Genomic DNA, 18,685 nt, shown 5'->3' on the forward strand with positions numbered 1-18,685 from the left:
TACGGCTCTGCGTTACTTTAACTGACAATTGCGCGGTCATGCTACCCTGTAGCCCAAAAAAATTGATGTCCTTTTTTTCCCCACAAATAGAGCTTTCTTTTGGTGGTATTTGATCACCTTTTTTCAATTCTGAAAAAAAACAATATTTTTTTACTTTCTGCTGTATAACATTCCCAATAAAAAAAAAAAATTAAAAATCTAATTTTTTTCATCATTTTAGGCCAACGTGTATTCTGCTACATATTTTTTGGTAAAAAGAAATCCTAATAAGAGTATATTGTTTGGTTTGCGCAAAAGTTATCATATCTACAAACTAGGGGAAAGATTTGCCTGGCAGCAATTGCGGCCGACGGACCCGCTGATTTGGCTCCCCCAGTGGCGGTCCCACGAAGTGAAGTACAGGTATGTCATTTAGTGGGAAAGAGCCGACCCGCTGCCGTAAATGTACAGCGGCCGGTCAGCAAGTGGTTAACGGGGAGATTTGTATCTAGTCAGAGGAGGCCTAAAATAGACCCCCCCCCCCCCCTCCATGAGAAAGCATTGTGTTTAAAGTGATCTGCTACAAGCACTTCTATGGAGTGCTGTGTAGAAAGTTTGGACACCCACAATCTTATCAGTTCAACTCCTGGGCTTAGTGCCAGATGCCAGCAGTCACTGATAGCCAGCAGTTCCACCTACAATGTTGGGGACCCACAGGAGCCCCAGAGTCCTGGTGCAGTTTTAAAATGGCGCTGGAACAAATAGCCCTTGTTGCTGTTCCTGTGCCATTTTAAAATGGCACTCAATTGGTTACAGTGATTAGTTCACCTCAGTGAATGTTTAACAAATCTCAAATCCACTGCTTTATAAATACGCTCCCCGCTTTACAGAAATGGGGCTTTAATAATGCTGTCAACTATGTACACATACAAAAGCTAAAACTTGTATGTTAAAGTGACAGAAGTTGTAGCTCACTCTAATAGTTAGAGACCTGCCGGGACCAATATATGAGAGCTGCCATTATTGAATTTTTTTTTCTTGTTCAAGAACCAAGTAAGTAACTGGTCTAGAACAAACATAACAAAAATGGACACTTCACTGGCTGCTAGCATGTAGCAGGCTGGTGACTGATGAGTAAGGACAAAAATGACTGACAGTTCTGGTGCTTGTACTTTCGGAAGAAATGTCAGTTCACATATCTCTGACTTGGTAAGTTGCCTTTTATAGTTGACCAGGTTCCCAGTTGCCAGCTATGAGCACTGGATAGCGGTACAATAAATACTAAAATAACTTGAAGGAGATTATGTCATCACTTTTATATGGAATACAGATGAGTTGCACAGGCTCTGTGGCTTCCTTACCATAAAAAAAAAAAAAAATCCGGTGAAGGTGTTGGGCTGTCAACTTCAGCTAGCCAGCCAGACCCAAAACTTTAACATTCAAGTAAAGGGAGAGCTATAGAAGTTCATTTTATTGTGTAAATTTTACAAAATAATTTTAGAAGTGGCTTTAGCAGTATCATGTAGGGATCGACTGATAGCGTTTTTTTAGGGCCAATACTGATTTTTTGGCCACCCTTTATGAAAAAAAAAAAACGGTACCGGGGTGATGTCTGTGGCTGCAGGTATCACTCCGGTACAACCAAGTGAAGCAATATCGGTCATATCGGCAAGTTTGTGGCCGATACTTAAAAAAAAGTGAATATTGGCCTCCGATAATCGGACAATCCCTAGTATTATGTGTTTCAAAATACAATGCAACTGTTTAATCTTCAGATTTATAGATTATAATTCTTTATATTAGACATTTGAAAACCATCTACATGACTGCTGATAGTATTATTCTTGAAGCTTAAAGCGGAGCTTCATTTTTTTTTTTCTTGTCAGCCGCAACAAAAACTGTAGCTGCTGACTTTGAATAAACACACACTCGCCTGTCCCATGATTGCTCACCCAAGCCGTCCCTTCTACCCGTCGTCTCTTCCTCGCACTGGCATCTCAACTGTGTTCACAGTCGGGTGCCCACTGAGCATGCGAAATTCGTGCTGCGACTCCTTAATGGTCAGGCAGCGTTCTGGGACCTTTGAGGAGTCCCAGAAAACTGCAGGGAGGGAGGGTGAGAGGAGAACTGCACAGATCGCGGAACAAGTACCTGTCAAAACTAGGTACCCGCCCCCGCTGCCAAATGTGGGAGGAGAGAAGGAGTATTTAAACTGTTACCAAAACCTTGTTGTTTTGAAAAAAATTATATTACAAACATGTCTATACTTAACTGCAAAGCCATTGCACAGAGAAGCCCTGATCTTCTTCTTCTGGGGTCCCCTGCCAGCGCTCTATGGGGGCACCCGTGTTTGCTCGCTTTCGAGTCCTGCTGCTGTTTCCATTGACACAGACAGCAGGACCCGGCCTTGCCCCGCCCCCTTCTCCCTTGTCACAGCTTTTGATTGACAGCTGCAACTAACGGGAGCTGCTGTGCTCATGCACATCACTGGATCAGATCGAGCTCAGGTAAGAAAAGGGGGGGGGGAGTCTGGGGGGGAGCTTCAGCACAAAAGGTTTTCACCTTAATGCATAGAATGCATTTGGATGAAAAACCTTAAAGTGGTTGTTAAGCCTGTACTATAAAATTATCAAATTCCCTCTGTAATATAACACTAAGTGCTCCTCTGCCTGTCTTATAGAAAAAATATGCGATCTGTACCTATATGAGAGCATCTCCCAGCGATCAGCTGAACCTTCGGCTCTCCTCTCTGCTCGGCTGACAGCTCCAGTGGGCGGGGCCGAGCACTGCTGCTGACGTCAGCCAGGTAGGAGGGGAAAAGTGTAGAGAGCCAAGCAAGCTACGTGTTCGCTAGGAGCCGCTCCAATATAGGTACGGATCAGCATTTTTATTCTATAGGAAAGGCACAGGAGCACTTAGTATTCTATTACAGAAAGGATGGGATTATTTTATATGAAATATGAGAGCAGCATGAGTGGAGTGGCAGGTGTTGATGCAGCAGGCAGGAAAGGGAGGAGGAGACAGAGAGCAGGGCTGCTGATGACAGAGGCACGTATACTGACCATGGTGTCAGGGCTCAGCAGCCATGATATACCGTGGTCAGTGTACAGAGGGGAGGGTAGAAACTGGCAGGATCAGCCAGGTTTTTTAGGTGGTACAGGGGGCCAAATGTCACAGCACAAGCACTGTGCTGTAAAACATGGTTTTAAAAAAAACAGTATCTCTCTTTTTTTTTTTTTTTTTTTTTTTAAAGCGCTTTAAGGCTTTAGAACGACTTTAAAGTGGAACTTCCCCTTTTGGTTGGCGCTCCGCTTTAACTTCAGCCGAAAAATGTTTTAATTTTGAGTGCAGAAGGGTTAGGCTGGCCATACATTAATACCACTTTGTTTGAAAACTCTCCTTTTGAAACAATTCAATTTTCTAATAGTTAGTGGGGTTCACTTTCTACTAAAGTGATTCAAAAAAATGAAGGACCAAGTTGGAAAACATTTCTCGAATTAATTAAATTCTAAATGCGAATGTGGTTTTCATTTGGGAAACTCCATTCATTGCAAAATTGAATAGTAAAAACAAACTGAAATTGATAATACTTTCGTAAAGCATTTGTCAAGTCTCTGATGGCATTATTACGTGTACTGATGAGATTTTTTTTTTTTTTTGTAAAAACATTCGTAGCTTTAGAATGTTCAGTTTAAAATGCTTTATGAGATCCCCCCCCCCCCCCCCCTGCTTCTTATGCTGTCGGATACCTGTCACTTTGATAGAAAGTGAGGTAGGCCTCCCCAAAGGTGACACAAATGAAAATCTCACAGATTTTCTAACGCTTCCTTTCCTTACGTACGTAAAGCAACAAAAGTTTATGTTGCTGTTTGAGATTTCCTATCACTTCTTTCTCTGACATCTGTTTCCTCCCAGTTGTGCTGACAACTGTCATATAGACAGGAAGTGAGGGGAGACTGCAATAAACACTCCACACCCTTCAGCCTTTTATCAAAAACCTTAAAATAATTATTTTGGCTGGTTGTGGGCTTTAAAGAAGTCTCGCTAGACTTCTAAACTGTTCTTTAGTCCTTTGGGGGATCAAGTGCATGTAGCCCTTGGTCCCGTTAGAATCTGTCCTGCCAGGGTAGCTCTGATTTTCTAATGATAACGGTAAAGGAACAGTCATCTTAGGGGACAGGGCTCAGTGCTGGCTGTACCTCTTTCCACAGGTACAGATTCTCGTACCTCGCACGTCACAACCCTGTGTAGGTTCTCACCTCTCTGTACAGCTCATCTGACCTTTCACCCCACTACACTGTACAGCTCCATAGACATTTCACCTAACTACTCTGATCGGCTCTTTAGACCTCTCTGTAACTACTTTCTGCAACACCTCAAACCTCTCACTCAACTCCATAGTATACAGCTCCTCAAAACTTTGTAAGGCAGTATAGCATGGCATGATGGACCAGATGATTATCTCTATACACTTTTAAAATTGTTTCCAATTTTATTATTTTAGATTATTACAGAACATATAATAGACACACAATACATATATGCATGAAATAACAATATTTTTTCTTCTTTTTTTTTTGTAGAAATGCTATGAGCAAAAGCAGTATAAAAATGGGCTTAAATTTTGTAAGATGATCTTGTCCAACCCAAAATTTGCTGAACATGGAGGTAAGATTTTGTGGATGTTGATCAAGCTGTGTGGTTAATTTACTAAAACTAGAGCGTGCAAAATCTGGGGCAGATCTGCATAGAAAGCAATAGGCTTCCATTTTTTTTTGTCAAAGCTTAACTGAACAAGCTGAAGTTAGAAGCTGATTGGCTAGCATACACAGCTGCACCAGATTTTTTGCACTCTCCAGTTTTAGTAAATCAACCCCTATGTCTCTCAAATAATAACACTGCTTTTACTAGGGCTCATGCAGAATCTAAAAAACAGGCATATTGTGGCACCGGGGAAGTACAGGTGCAACCTACTACCAGCAGCCCTGGTAAAATCAATGACGAGCTGAAATATGCAGTGACTATATATATATATATATATATAATATCTACAGTACAGACCAAAAGTTTGGACACACCTCATTCAAAGAGTTTTTTCTTTATTTTCACGACTATGAAAACTGTAGAGTCACACTTCAAGAGGTAGTCACCTGAAATGGTTTTCACTTCACAGGTGTGCCCTGTCAGGTTTAATAAGTGTGATTTCATGCCTTATAAATGAGGTTGGGACCATCAGTTGTGTTGTACAGAAGTCAGGTGGATACACAGCTGATAGTCCTACTGAATAGACTGTTAGAATTTGTATTATGGCAAGAAAAAAGCAGCTAAGTACAGAAAAACGAGTGGCCATCATTACTTTAAGAAATGAAGGTCAGTCAGTCCGAAAAATTGGGAAAACTTTGAAAGTGTCCCCAAGTGCAGTCACAAAATCCATCAAGCGTTACAAAGAAACTGGCTCACATGCAGACCGCCCCAGGAAAGGAAGACCAAGAGTCACCTCTGCTGCGGAGTATAAGTTCATCCGAGTCACCAGCCTCAGAAATCGCAGGCTAATAGCAGCTCAGATTAGAGACCAGGTCAATGGCACACGGAGTTCTAGCAGCAGACACATCTCTAGAACAACTGTTAAGAGGAGACTGTGTGAATCAGGCCTTCATGATAGAATATCTGCTAGGAAACCACTGCTAAAGAAAGGCAACAAGCAGAAGAGACTTGTTTGGGCTAAAGAACACAAGGAATGGACATTAGACCAGTGGAAATCTGTGCTTTGGTCTGATGAGTCCAAATTTGAGATCTTTGGTTCCAACCACCGTGTCTTTGTGCGATGCAGAAAAGGTGAACGGATGGACTCTACATGCCTGGTTCCCACTGTGAAGCATGGAGGAGGAGGTGTGATGGCGTGGGGGTGCTTTGCTGGTGACACTGTTGGGGATTTATTCAAAATTGAAGGCATACTGAACCAGCATGGCTACCACAGCATCTTGCAGCGGCATGCTATTCCATTCGGTTTGCGTTTAGTTGGACCATCATTTATTTTTCAACAGGACAATGACCCCAAACACACCTCCAGGCTGTGTAAGGGCTATTTGACCAAGAAGGAGAGTGATGGGTTGCTGCGCCAGATGACCTGGCCTCCACAATCACCGGACCTGAACCCAATCGGGATGGTTTGGGGTGAGTTGGACCGCAGAGTGAAGGCAAAAGGGCCAACAAGTGCTAAGCATCTCTGGAAACTCCTTCAATACTGTTGGAAGACCATTTCAGGTGACTACCTCTTGAAGCTCATCAAGAGAATGCCAAGAGTGTGCAAAGCAGTAATCAAAGCAAAAGGTGGCTACTTTGAAGAACCTAGAATATGACATATTTTCAGTTGTTTCACACTTTTCTGTTATGTATATATTCCACATGTGTTAATTCATAGTTTTGATGCCTTCAGTGTGAATCTACAATTTTCATAGTCATGAAAATAAAAAAAACTCTTTGAATGAGAAGGTGTGTCCAAACTTTTGGTCTGTACTGTGTATGTGTGTGTGTGTGTGTGTATATATATATATATATATATATATATATATACCCTGTTATAAGGAGTTCTTATGTTTAGGAATGTATTCCCCAAACATGGAACTTCTGCACCTCTTGCAATAGGAATTTCATATTTGGTGAAATGCTCGGTAAGGATTAAAAGATACCGTAATTAAAGGAAAAACTTTTTTTTTTTTTTTTTTTTTTAGGAAGAGTAAAAAGGATTATAACCCCTGTCAGTTTTTATTGCTGTCTTTGCCCCCTGGTTAGGAGCTTGACCCTCTCTATTTGTCATGTTTATCATTATTATTTAAAATGAAAGTAAAAGAAAATCCCAAATTTTGGATTGTCTCCAGAAATGTAATAGAGAGGAAATCTTCCAATGGGGATACTAGTTCTAGTGATTTAGGTATCCCCAAGGGATTCCCCTAATTTGCAGGGACTTCCTCTCACCTCCTGTTTGGCTATTGGACAGGAAGTAAAGTGAAATCTCTATCATGGGACAAAGATTGTGGGAAAAAAAAAATCTGAAAGGAGTTATAATCTCTCTTGCGCTATCCAAAAAAAAAAAAAAGTTTTGCCTATAATTCGACTTTACCTACTTCTAAAGGGATGAAGAAACCGCAGCTTTCCTCATCTGTCTAGAAATAATATGGTAAAACAAACAGCAGTTTCTAAAATTAAAAAGGTAGATAATCATCCAGATGGGATTTTTTATTTATTTTTTTCAACAAAATGAGTCACAGTGGTGGCGCGGTACTTTATATAGGTTTTTATTTTGATGACATTCTTCATTTGATTAAATCGACATTTGTTATACTTGATGATCTGTTTCCTTTTTTTATTTTTAAATATAAATACTAGAATGTAAAAAACATCCAATTGGTTATAAGCTTGTTTCAAATCCATGTAGCTAGCTTTATAAAAGCTAATCTAGGGTAAAATGGTTATATTAAATGATCTAGTATCTAAATAGAAGCTCTTTTAATGTTTTGCAGAAACATTGGCTATGAAAGGACTGACACTGAACTGCCTGGGAAAGAAAGAAGAAGCTTATGAGTTTGTGCGAAAAGGGCTACGCAATGATGTTAAAAGTCATGTCTGTATCCTTTGCTTGGTATTTTTTAGGGACATTTTTATATCCATGGCAGATTCCTTACAGTTGCGACTCGAACTGTTAAAAAATGCATGTTAATAATGAACCCAGTGTTGTGTCACACAACATGAACTCCTGGATGCAAATTATCCCGCTCTTACAAAACAACTTACCCAGCTCATGGAATCATGAAAATTTCTTGACTAAACCACTAAATTTACTAAATAGTTTTACCGGTTTTGAGTTCTTATTATTGTTTAGTTTTTATTAATATACCCTCAAACATTCTTTGCATTCTACAGAGGCGACTCCTTTCTTTATCTGGGGTAACGCCTGGCCTAGCGTAATACAATAAATCTCGATTCAACCTAGGCATCAGGGTGGCTTGTTGGTTTCCAACGTAGTGAACTAGTTTGCCCAATTATCAGCCAATTATCTGGGGACTGGACTTCCACTATGATTCTCCTTGGAGGCTGTGGAACGTGATCCTATCTCAGTGGAGACACTGGGTTTGTAGTGTGTTTGCAGATGATTCAGAGGATTCCACAACAATCAACAACTATTAGTTACAGATACTCTGGCAAGTTGATTTCCTCCTATGCATCATTATTTTCTTTAATCTTGAACCCCATGTTTCCATCAGGATTTTTTGAACCAACTTGATACTGATGATGGGTCCTTAAAGGACTATGGAGAGTCTTTAATTTAATATCCCTTGAGGGGGCCCTTAGCCTCGCCTCACTATGCAGCTCTTTTGAAGCCCCAGCCTAGAATGCATGAAGGTAAAAAACCTACAACCATGTTCTTCCGGTGTCTCAGTAGAGTTAATGTAAATAATTGCTGGTGGATCGTTTTTACGCTTGTATGCCTCTGTTTTTACTAATTGTCTACAATAAAATTAACTTTTTTGTTACATCGATGTCTCCTATGCTGAGCCTCTAAAGGCCGATTAGTAACGCGGGTTCTTGCTTATCTGGTCCCTCATCTTTTTTTTTTAGATCGCCATAATCACTAGGGCCAAACTGTGCAGGCTTGTTTCCATCATCCATTCTTGCATTACTGCTATACATAATCAATATGGCTCTCAGGGCAATTTATGACTTCACCTTTTAAGTGAATAGTGAGTCATGATTTTTCATCTGTTTTCCTCAACATTAGACAGGTTGGCATGTGTATGGCCTTCTACAGAGGTCTGACAAGAAGTACGATGAAGCAATCAAGTGTTATAGAAATGCACTTAAGCTGGACAAGGACAATTTGCAAATACTCCGGGACCTCTCATTATTACAGATACAGATGAGAGACTTGGAAGGGTATCGGGTATGTATGTCTGCGTTTTATCTTTCTCAATTTCTAGAACTAGAAAATGAAAATCTGAAATGCTTATGTTTTCATTTTTGTAATTCTATTATCCTCCTGATTTAATTAGTTATAAAGCTGTTTTGCCTACATAAAGTAGATCCCAAGGAAGCATTTACAGAAGGGCATTAAAGAGTGTGAAATTGGAAAATCCCAATGATGATTTGTTTCCAGACTTTAAATATAAATAAATAGCTTGTGCCTGCAAAATCCAGTCTTTAAATATGGGACTGGTATAGTATTTAAATTCTCCAACACTGAGTGGGGGGAAGAAAGGGAACTGAGGTTGATGTTGGGTTGTCTGTTAGTCACCTTGAGCTTGGATGACCTTCATCCCATTCTCCTCTCTTCCTCCTGGAGTATGCTACTTACCCCAAAACACTGTATTTTTTGTGCCACGGGATGTAAATCCTGCACTGACACTATACAGCCTGAGCTTTTTCGAATGGAAATATTACTGGTTGGGGGCATATCGGATGTTTGAGATACTTCCATTTTAAATAAAATATACTTATTCTTTAAAGTAAATCTGTTACAAACCTAGCCAGTTCAAACTCAGCATGTGAAAAAATATATACCTTAAGTAGAATTTATTTTACAGTGTAACTAGATGTAAAAATAAATACGAACAGGCAGCCTTTTTTATTGCAGAAGAGACATGCAATATCACTTCCTACAATAAGGTACACTTACCTATTTGCAATCCTTTGTGGTATGTACACTGAGCTGTATATGCATGTCTAGCATGTCTAAAAATAGATTTAGCTGTTGAGCCCAAGATCTAGAAATGGATTTAGCTGTTGAGCCCAAGATTTATTAATGTATTTAGCTGTTGAGCCAAAGATCTACTAATGGATTTATCTGTTGAGCCAAAGATCTACTAATGGATTTAGCTGTTTAGCCAAAGATCTACTAATGGATTTAGCTGTTGAGCCAAAGATCTACTAAAGGATTTAGCTGTTGAGCCAAAGATCTACTAATGGATTTAGCTGTTGAGCCAAAGATCTACTAATGGATTTAGCTGTTGAGCCAAAGATCTACTAATGGATTTAGCTGTTGAGCCCAGAAGCTGCACTCCCACACTGGCCAAAAACTGGAACCCAGGGAGAGGATGCTGGGGAGGGTGCTCATGGGTGACAGACTGTTGGAACTAGGGTGATTATTTGTGCCTTTACTTCCACGTTAAGTGAAAACAGCATGTGAAAACAATCAGTAGACCCATAGATCTATGAAACTGAAGTTCTATACATACAGTAATCTATCTGTCTGGCAAGGATGGAGTTTGGACCTTCCTCCTTTTTCTTTCTTCTATTTCTTGAGCCTCTCTGTTTGTCCCTTCAATGTGGTGGGAGTCCTAACTGACATGGATAATTGGGCAAAGCTAAGTCAAGATTAGGTTCCCAATTCATTTTGAGAAATACTTTTAACTGAAAGCAGCACCTGCTTATACATTTTTTTTTTTTATCTCCGCATATGGTCGGTTTGAATTGCCCAGCTTTTGACACGTTGAATTTCATTTGGCTAGAAAACGGTCAAAACCATCATGATGCATTGATGTGCAATCTGTTAAAACAAAATGTCATCCAAATATAAAAAAAAAAAAAAAATATATATATATATATATATATATATATATATATATACATATTATGAGGAATAAGTAAAGGTTTTTTAGTTTCCTTTAAAATCTAGCTCCGAAACTTGACATTTCTCATGGCATCTATCTGCTTCCATTACTGTACCTTTCTGTGTTGGGAGATCCTATTTGAAATATGTTGGGTCTTGTGGAGGCAGCATCAGTAGTAGGTGGCCAGTGGGGAGCTCTTAGTGGGGTTCCTGACTTGGCAGGTAACCCAGAGACCGCAAAATATTGCTTTATTAATGTTTGGTAGAATTTTGTTTTGATTCAGGTAGTACAGTTATTTTAGTATTCTGAGATTATTGGGGGCTTACAGGGCTTTTTCTTTTACAGGCAAAACATTTTTTTCCTTCATTTTAGATAGAATAAGGGGGTGGGGTTATACCTTTTTTCTCTTACGTCCTCCGACAGTCGCCGCCATCTTCATATTCGTCACAATGGGTATTAGACTTTGCTCCGTAGGAGTAGCTAGGCAACAGAATATGTCAATATTAAAGCTTTTAACATATCCCCACCCCAGGGGGTGGTCCCCTCAGTCTATACCCTCCTGCTTCCTGTTTCATATCTCAGTTTCAATGTCTAGCTTGTCAGGAGTAGCTGGATGTCTCTATGCTGGGGCATTTTGTCTCAGCCTTTCTCTTCTTTTTTGATTTTTTGTTTGAGTTTTTTCTCTCTCTTTACTTAGCTGTTATTTTTGTCAGCGTTAGTTAGTTCTTCTGATGAAGAGGATTCGTGCGGGCTGGGTCTCGGGCTGATCCCCCAGTTAGCAGGTTGTGGGTCAGTGGCTTCCCAGCCTGCCATCGAGCGTTCAGCCAGGTAACGCTCCTGGCGCAATAAACGACCCATCCCTGTTCGGTGCAGGGATGCTATGGTGAGGTGGCTACCTCACTGGACGCTGTGCGGTTTCTCAACCCCATTTTTGCTGCGTCCTGGATGCAACTCTCCCTGTCACATGTGCAGTGGCTTGTTCGCCTGTGCGGGTCCCCCACGCCATCTAGGAGGTAAGTGTATCTGTGTGGGGACCTGTCTGTCTGGGGGGGTGTCAGTCTGGGACTGTGTTACCCTGCCTGTGTTCACACTGTTAAGTTCCCTATCTCTCTGGCTGCATGCTGTGGGCTGTGAGGAGGGGGGGATGTGCTGCACTATCTGTGTCAGACTGTGAATGTGTGAACGGCTGTGTGCTGTGGGGCATGTTTATTTCATGTTTGGGGCACATTACAGCGACCGTTGCGGCGGTCCGCCATGTTTTAATACTGTGGTGTGTTTTCTCCACTTCACTGAGGTGGAGGAGCGGCGTTTTCGGCGCCAAACGGTGCCATTTTGGCAGCGCTCACTCCGGCCGCATGGTCTCACTGCGGGCGGCCATTTTCTTGTAGCCTTCCATAGGCTTTCATAGAGCGCCCTGTGTTGCATCGCTTCCTTTCCCTGGGCGCACCGATCGAGGCAGCAGCGGTGGTCTTTACAGGTTTTTACCTCCCTGTCCCTATTTCCTTGCCTGAGTTGAGTTTTTTCTCCCTGTGGGGGTCAAAATTGTGTTAGTGTGTGTGTGCAGTGGGCAGCGCTCGCCGCGCTTGTTTAAGGGGCTGTTAACCCTTTATTCTCCGGCATGGTATTGGGGCAATGGATTCTCAGGAAAGCAAATTTCCTACCACTTTGGTGGGTGACCAAGGGACTGCTGTTTCCCCCCCAAGGGGGGTATTTTGGCTGCGGTTGTGGCTAACATTGCTGCTCAGGTGCAAATGCTTGTGGCTGCTCGATCCACAAAACGACCCAGAGTTTCAATCTCCTCTGATCAGAGGGTGATGGTGATGGGGCTGCTATAGCTGGGGTCTCCTTATCGGGGTCCCGTTCCTCCCTGGATCTTGTGGGGTCCGAGGTGGAGGCTGAGGTAGAAGGGGTGGATAATTCTCCCCCTGGCTCGCCTGAAGAGCTTGCACTCATGGATGAATTGATTGCTTTTATCAAGCAAACACTGCGTTTACAGGATGAACCATGTCCTCCTGCTGCCCTGGCAGCTTATGGGACGCAGAAAAGACGCATGATATCGCAGGTCTTTTCTTGCACTGATGATTTTCAGCGCGCTGTTAAGGGACAATGGCGCAATATACGCGAGCCCTTTGCTGTACCAAGTAGGTTCAGGCTGCGGTATCCTTTCACGCCCGCTACTGATGAGCGGTGGTGTGCGCCACCTCCGGTGGATCACGCGGTGGCGGTTTTGAATAAGTCCACTGCGATTCCTGCAGAGGACACCCCGGTGTTCCGGGATGCTGCGGACAGGAGGCTGGAGTCTCTTGCCCGTCATACTTACTCTATTACGGGTTCTATGCTAAAGGCTCTAATTGCTTCGCTTATGACAGCCCAGGCTGTCGCGAATTGGACGCAGGTATTCAGGCGCGTCCTGGTGGCTGATTCAGCCTCACCGGCGACATTGGTTTTGGTGGATCAAATCCATCAGGGTGTCATGTATTTGTGTGATGCGGACTTGGATATAGTACCGTTGGCTGCACGTGTACACAGTGTGGCGGTGTTGTCTCGCCGCCAATCTGCCCTATGATGGATCTCGCCTTTTTTGGAGAATCCTTGGATACACTGATAAAGGGGATCACGGGTGGTAAGAGCACGCTCTTGCCCCGATCCCGCAAGGCTAAGGTTGCTCATGGTAAGAAGCATGCTTCTTTTAGGCCCTCTCGGGGGTCCTTTTGTGCCTTTCGGGCGCACTATAAGGGCAAGCTGTTCAATGGTCAAGGCTCCCAAAAGAAGCCGTGGTCAGGTTACCAGAAGTCCAGCCAGTCCGGACCCGCTGCCCATAACAATGCGGCCTGCAGGGGCGTCCTCACCCAGTTCTGGGGTGGGGGGGACGCTTGCTCGGTTTTTCTTCAACCCTGGTTGGCCCGTGTTCGGGACAGGTGGGTTCAGGAAATCGTTCGTTCTGGCTACAGGATCGAGTTTTCTCTCTCGGCCGGAGAGCAGATTTTTTTCCCTCAGGTGGTTCCGGGGCCTCCTCGGGACAGATTTCGGGGGTTTTCTCTTCCACTCTGTTCACTGTGCCCAGGAAGGAGGGCAGGGTACGTCCAATTCTGGACTTACAGGCTCTGAACCGCTTTTTGCGGGTTCGCAAGTTCCGCATGGAATCCCTGCGGTCGGTGGTGGCTGCCCTGGTTCCGGGGGAATTCATGGCTTCCATCGACTTGAAGGATGCGTGCCTTCACATCACGTTTTTCGAGGGTCGCCAGAGGTACCTTCGATTCGCCATTGCGGAGGATCACTCCAATTCGTGGCGTTACCTTTTGGTCTCGCTTCGGTTCCACGGTTTTTCGCCAGGGTGCTTGCACCGGTTTCTGGTTTGTTGAAAGCCCAGGGCATCTCTGTCCTGGGGTATCTGGAAGATATTCTGGTTCGGTCTGCGACCAGCCAGGGTCTGGAGGAGGACCTGTCCATCACGATGCTGACTCTACAGGAGTTTGGTTGACCGATGATTTTCCAAAGTCGACGCTGTGTCCGTCGATTCGTCTTCCCTACCTGGGAATGATTCTGGACTCGGTCCGGGCGCAGATCTTCCTACCAGACGACAAACTCAGGACTCTTCAGGAAGAAGTCAGGTCCCTTAGGGACGTTCCGTGCTCGTCACTCCGGACGTGCTTGAGATGTCTGGGATTGATGGTCTCGGCTTTCGAGGCGATTCCCTTCGCCCAGTTTCACACGCGGGGTCTCCAAGCGGAGATCCGGTCCAGGTGGGACGGGCGTCCGCAATCTCTGGATCTCCAGATTTCGTTGGGCCATCGCACCAGAAGAGATCTTCTGTGGTGGCTCCAGTCCCCGGCGGTGTCGGGGGGCAAGTCTTTTCGTCCTCTCTCATGGACGGTGGTCACCTCGGATGCCAGCCTGTTGGGCTGGGGTGGTGTTCTGGGCGTTCTGTCCGCCCAGGGAACTTGGTCGGAGGAGGTTTCCTCCCTTCCGATCAACATTCTGGAATTGCGTGCGGTGAATCTCTGCCTTCAACGTTGGCCGGACGGGCTACAGGGCTGTCCGGTTTGGGTGCAGACGAACAATGCCACGGCGGTGGTTTTCGTCAATCGCCAAGGGGGCACCAAGAGAGCCCGAGCGGCTCGGGAAGTGGCCAACATTCTGTCTTGGGCCGAGAAACACGTCCCGGCGATATCGGCGGTTCACATTCCGGGGGTGGAGAACTGGCAGGCGGATTATCTGAAGCCGCCAGTCCCCGGACCAGGGGGAATGGTCCTTCCACCCGGATGTCTTCCAGATGTGGTGCGCGAAGTGGGGTCTTCCGGAGGTAGACCTGTTCGCGTCTCGTCTGAACAGCAAGGTGAAAAGGCTTCGTGGCAAGGCCGCGCGATCCTCGGGCAGACGCGTCAGACGCGTTGGTAGCTCCGTGGCATCAGTACTGACTGATGTATGCGTTTTCACCGTTTCAATGGCTGTCCAGGTTCCTTCGCAGGTTGAACTCGGAACCAGAACACAGTGTTTCTTGTGGCACCGGACTGGCCTCGCCGGTCCTGGTACGCAGACCTCGTGCATTTGGCGGTCGCGCGCCCCGTGGCATCTGCCTCTTCGAGAAGATCTCCGGTATCAAGGGCGGATATTCCATTCTGCTTTACAGTCGCTGGCTTTGACGGCCTGGCTGTTGAGACCGAGGTCCTGAGGGATGGGGGTCTCTCCCCTGAGGTCATTCACACTTTGATCGACGCGAGGAAATTTTCCTCGGGGAAGGTCTATTACCGTACTTGGAAGGCCTATTTTGCCTGGTGTGAGTCCAGGGGGTTTTCACCTCGCCCGTACTCGGTGTCTAGTGTGTTGTCCTTCCTTCGAAAAGGTGTTGCCAGCGTTTGGCGCTGGCTACGATCGAGTCTCCTCCTAGGAGGGTGCCTCTGCCTACTTGGGACTGGAATCTTGTTCTGTCTGTGTTACAACATGGTCCTTTTGAACGGATCAGGTAGATCTCGTTGTCTATGTTGTCCAAGAAGGTCACCTTTTTGGGTGGCGATCACTTCGGCTCGCTGAGTGTCGGAGCTGGCTGCTTGTCCTGCAGATGTCCGTATCTGGTCACTCACTTGGTTAAGGTGGTCTTGCGACCTAGCCCTTCTTTTTTTCCGAAGAGGGTTTCGGAATTTCGCCTCGATGAGGACATTGTCTTGCCTTCGCCTTGCGCGAAGTCTAAGCATCCGAAGGAGGTGGAGTTGCACTCCTTGGATGTTGTTCGGGCGATTAGGATTTACCTACAATCGTCTGAATCTTTTCGCATGTCGGATTCTTGTTTGTCCTTCCGGGGGTCCTCGGAAGGGCGTAGCGGCGTCAGCTTCTGCTGTCGCCAATTGGTTCGGACAGGCCATTGAACAGGCCTATGCTTTGCAGGGAACAGTTTCCCCTATGCCTGTGAAGGTGCACTCTGCCAGATCTCTGAGTACGTCTTGGGCCTGTCGTCATGGGGCTTCTGTGGCCCAGGTGTGTAGGGCGGCGACTTGGTCGACCGTGCACGCTTTCACTCTGTTTTACAGAGTGGAGTTTCAAGCATTGGCAGATGCTTCCTTTGGCCGCAAGGTTCTTAGTGCGGCGGTTCCTTAGGGTCCCTTGTTTTGGACCTTTGGGCTGTTTGGGATTTCTTTTTATCCCTGGGTTATTTGTTTTTTTCCTGGGTTATTGCTCCCGTTGAGGAAGTTTTTTCTCATGTTGCCCAGCTGGTTTCCTTCCTTTTGGTAAGGTTACTTTCTTTGATGTGGAGACTGCGTTGCCTTTAGGCGTGGCTGCGTTTCCCACCCCTCATGTTTGCACTGCTTTGGGACGTCCCCATTGTGACGAATATGAAGATGGCGGCGACTGTCGGAGGACGTAAGAGAAAACGTAATTTTTGTAAAATCTTACCTGTAAAATTCCTTTCTCTGAGTCCTCCGACAGTCGCCGCCCCCGCCCCTCTTTTGGGGTTTAGGTACTCTACTGCTATTCCACTGAAACTGAAGTATGAAACAGGAAGCAGGAGGGTATAGACTGAGGGGACCACCCCCTGGGGTGGGGATATGTTAAAAGCTTTAATATTGACATATTCTGTTGCCTAGCTACTCCTACGGAGCAAAGTCTAATACCCATTGTGACGAATATGAAGATGGCGGCGACTGTCGGAGGACTCAGAGAAAGGAATTTTACAGGTAAGATTTTACAAAAATTCAGTTTTTTGCCATCTGTGTCCCATTAGGGGGATTTTCCTTCCCTTCTTGTCCCATAGCTAAAATTGAAAGTGAGAGGCAATCCCCACAAAGTGAGGGAAACCCTGGCTTGTTGGGTGTCCCCATTGGAGGATTTTTGCCTCTATTACTGTCTGGAGACAACCCACAATTTTTTTTTTTTTTTCACTTTTAATAAAAACGGTAAACAGGAAAAATAGTGTGTATGAACCTCCCGGGGGCAAAACAGTAATAAAAACATGACAGGTATTCTAATCCCCCTTCACTCTATCCGAAACGAAAAAAAAAATATTTTATATTATGTGTTGACTAAATATATCCTTTAGCAATGAATACATTGGGGAATGTGGGCACGTTATTGATAGACATTTTGTTATATAGGTATCTATCTTGTTGTAAATATTATTTTTTTGTAATAGGAAACCAGATATCAACTCCTTCAGTTGCGGCCAATGCAGAGGGCATCATGGATTGGCTATGCCATAGCATATCATTTATTGAAAGACTACGAAATGGCCTTAAAATTACTTGAGGAATTCAGGAAGACTCAACAGGTACAGCACTAACTTAAACTTTATGGCTGTTAGATTTTTTACCCTTAGGGTGTTTTTATTAAAGTCAACTTGTTGGCAGCATTTATAAATAGCTGGAATCTACAATTGGCTGTAATTTGTTTTAAAAGAGTACCCTGATTGTTTTGCTATGCAACTGCATACTTTAGTTGGTGGTTAGAATAATGGATTACCTGGAACACAGGAACATTACACTGTATTTGAAACTACCTGCAGGCATCTCTAGGTATCTGCTTACCGTTTTTGCTGGCAATGAGGATGTTTTTTTTTCAATTTATCAATGGTAATATTTTTGCAGTAAAACATTAAAGAAGAAGATTTCCGGAATAATTTAGCATAGTAGAATAGTTTTGTAGTGAAATTCTTAAATACAACAATTTTTAAAGATTTTTTTTTAGTTTACACATATGAATACAGTTAAAAATGCAAAATCCTTTCATTCAGTAGAAGCTGCCTGGATTCTCCAACAATTTAGTGAAAAATCATCATCCCGTAGACTTTTATAATGATTTTGATCTAGTCTTTAGGAGCTTTAGATGGCAGAAACTGTACTTTTTTAGTGGGGATTTTATAGGGTTAACTTTACTTTAATGTTTACTGATTACATGAGTTTTGCTTTAAAATTAGGTCTATCATTTATGTATATTACTTGCTTATGGTTATAAAAAAAAAAAAAAAAAAAACACAGTTTACATACTGAAGAAGACTGCAGAGATAAAATCATTGTCTAGTTGGTTTGATAAAATGTTATATTCAATACATTTATTATTAATTTTCAGTACATTTTATTGCCAGGCCAGTGATATTATTGCCATGTGCTTGCAGGTACCTCCAAATAAGATTGACTATGAATATAGTGAGCTAATCCTATACCAGAATCAAGTAATGAGGGAAGCCAGCCTCTTTCAAGAGTCCCTGGATCATGTTGAAGCCTATGAGAAGCAAATATGTGACAAGCTTCAGATAGAGGAGATTAAAGGTAAATTGTTGGGTTCCCTGTCCTGTTCATGAAAGGAGATTCTGGGTAACTCACGTGTTGTCCTGGACAGTATCGGCAGAGAACAAATTTTTGCATGATTCTTCATTTTCTGCTCAATCTTAATATTCCAGGATAAATAAATTTTTTTGTTATTCTTTTTATGTTCTTCAGCGCTTGCTTCTGCACCGTATAGATGAGTGCAGTGCACAATGCCAATATCAGTGCTGTGGATGTAACACTGTAACTGTGCTTATGTACAAAGGTCTTTTTTACATTTGGAAAACTGCAATATACTGTATCTGGCTTAAGGTGCTGTGATACCCAGTGTAAACCAGCAGGTGGCGC

At 43.7% G+C, this 18,685-nt stretch overlaps 1 protein-coding gene across 1 annotated transcript in view; it reads left to right on the forward strand.

The window, feature by feature from the left end:
* Nucleotides 1-18,685, forward strand: part of NAA16 (N-alpha-acetyltransferase 16, NatA auxiliary subunit) — a 77,638-nt gene that overhangs the window by 5,279 nt on the left and 53,674 nt on the right. Inside the window, exons 2-6 of the mRNA XM_082247605.1 lie at nt 4,563-4,647; nt 7,500-7,604; nt 8,760-8,917; nt 17,209-17,343; nt 18,187-18,340. Coding sequence (XP_082103731.1) covers nt 4,563-4,647; nt 7,500-7,604; nt 8,760-8,917; nt 17,209-17,343; nt 18,187-18,340 — 637 coding nt within the window. The remainder of the gene's footprint in view (nt 1-4,562; nt 4,648-7,499; nt 7,605-8,759; nt 8,918-17,208; nt 17,344-18,186; nt 18,341-18,685) is intronic.

Source organism: Pelophylax lessonae (assembly GCF_965119305.1).
Source record: "Pelophylax lessonae genome assembly, chromosome: 2".
Lineage (NCBI taxonomy): Eukaryota > Metazoa > Chordata > Amphibia > Anura > Ranidae > Pelophylax > Pelophylax lessonae.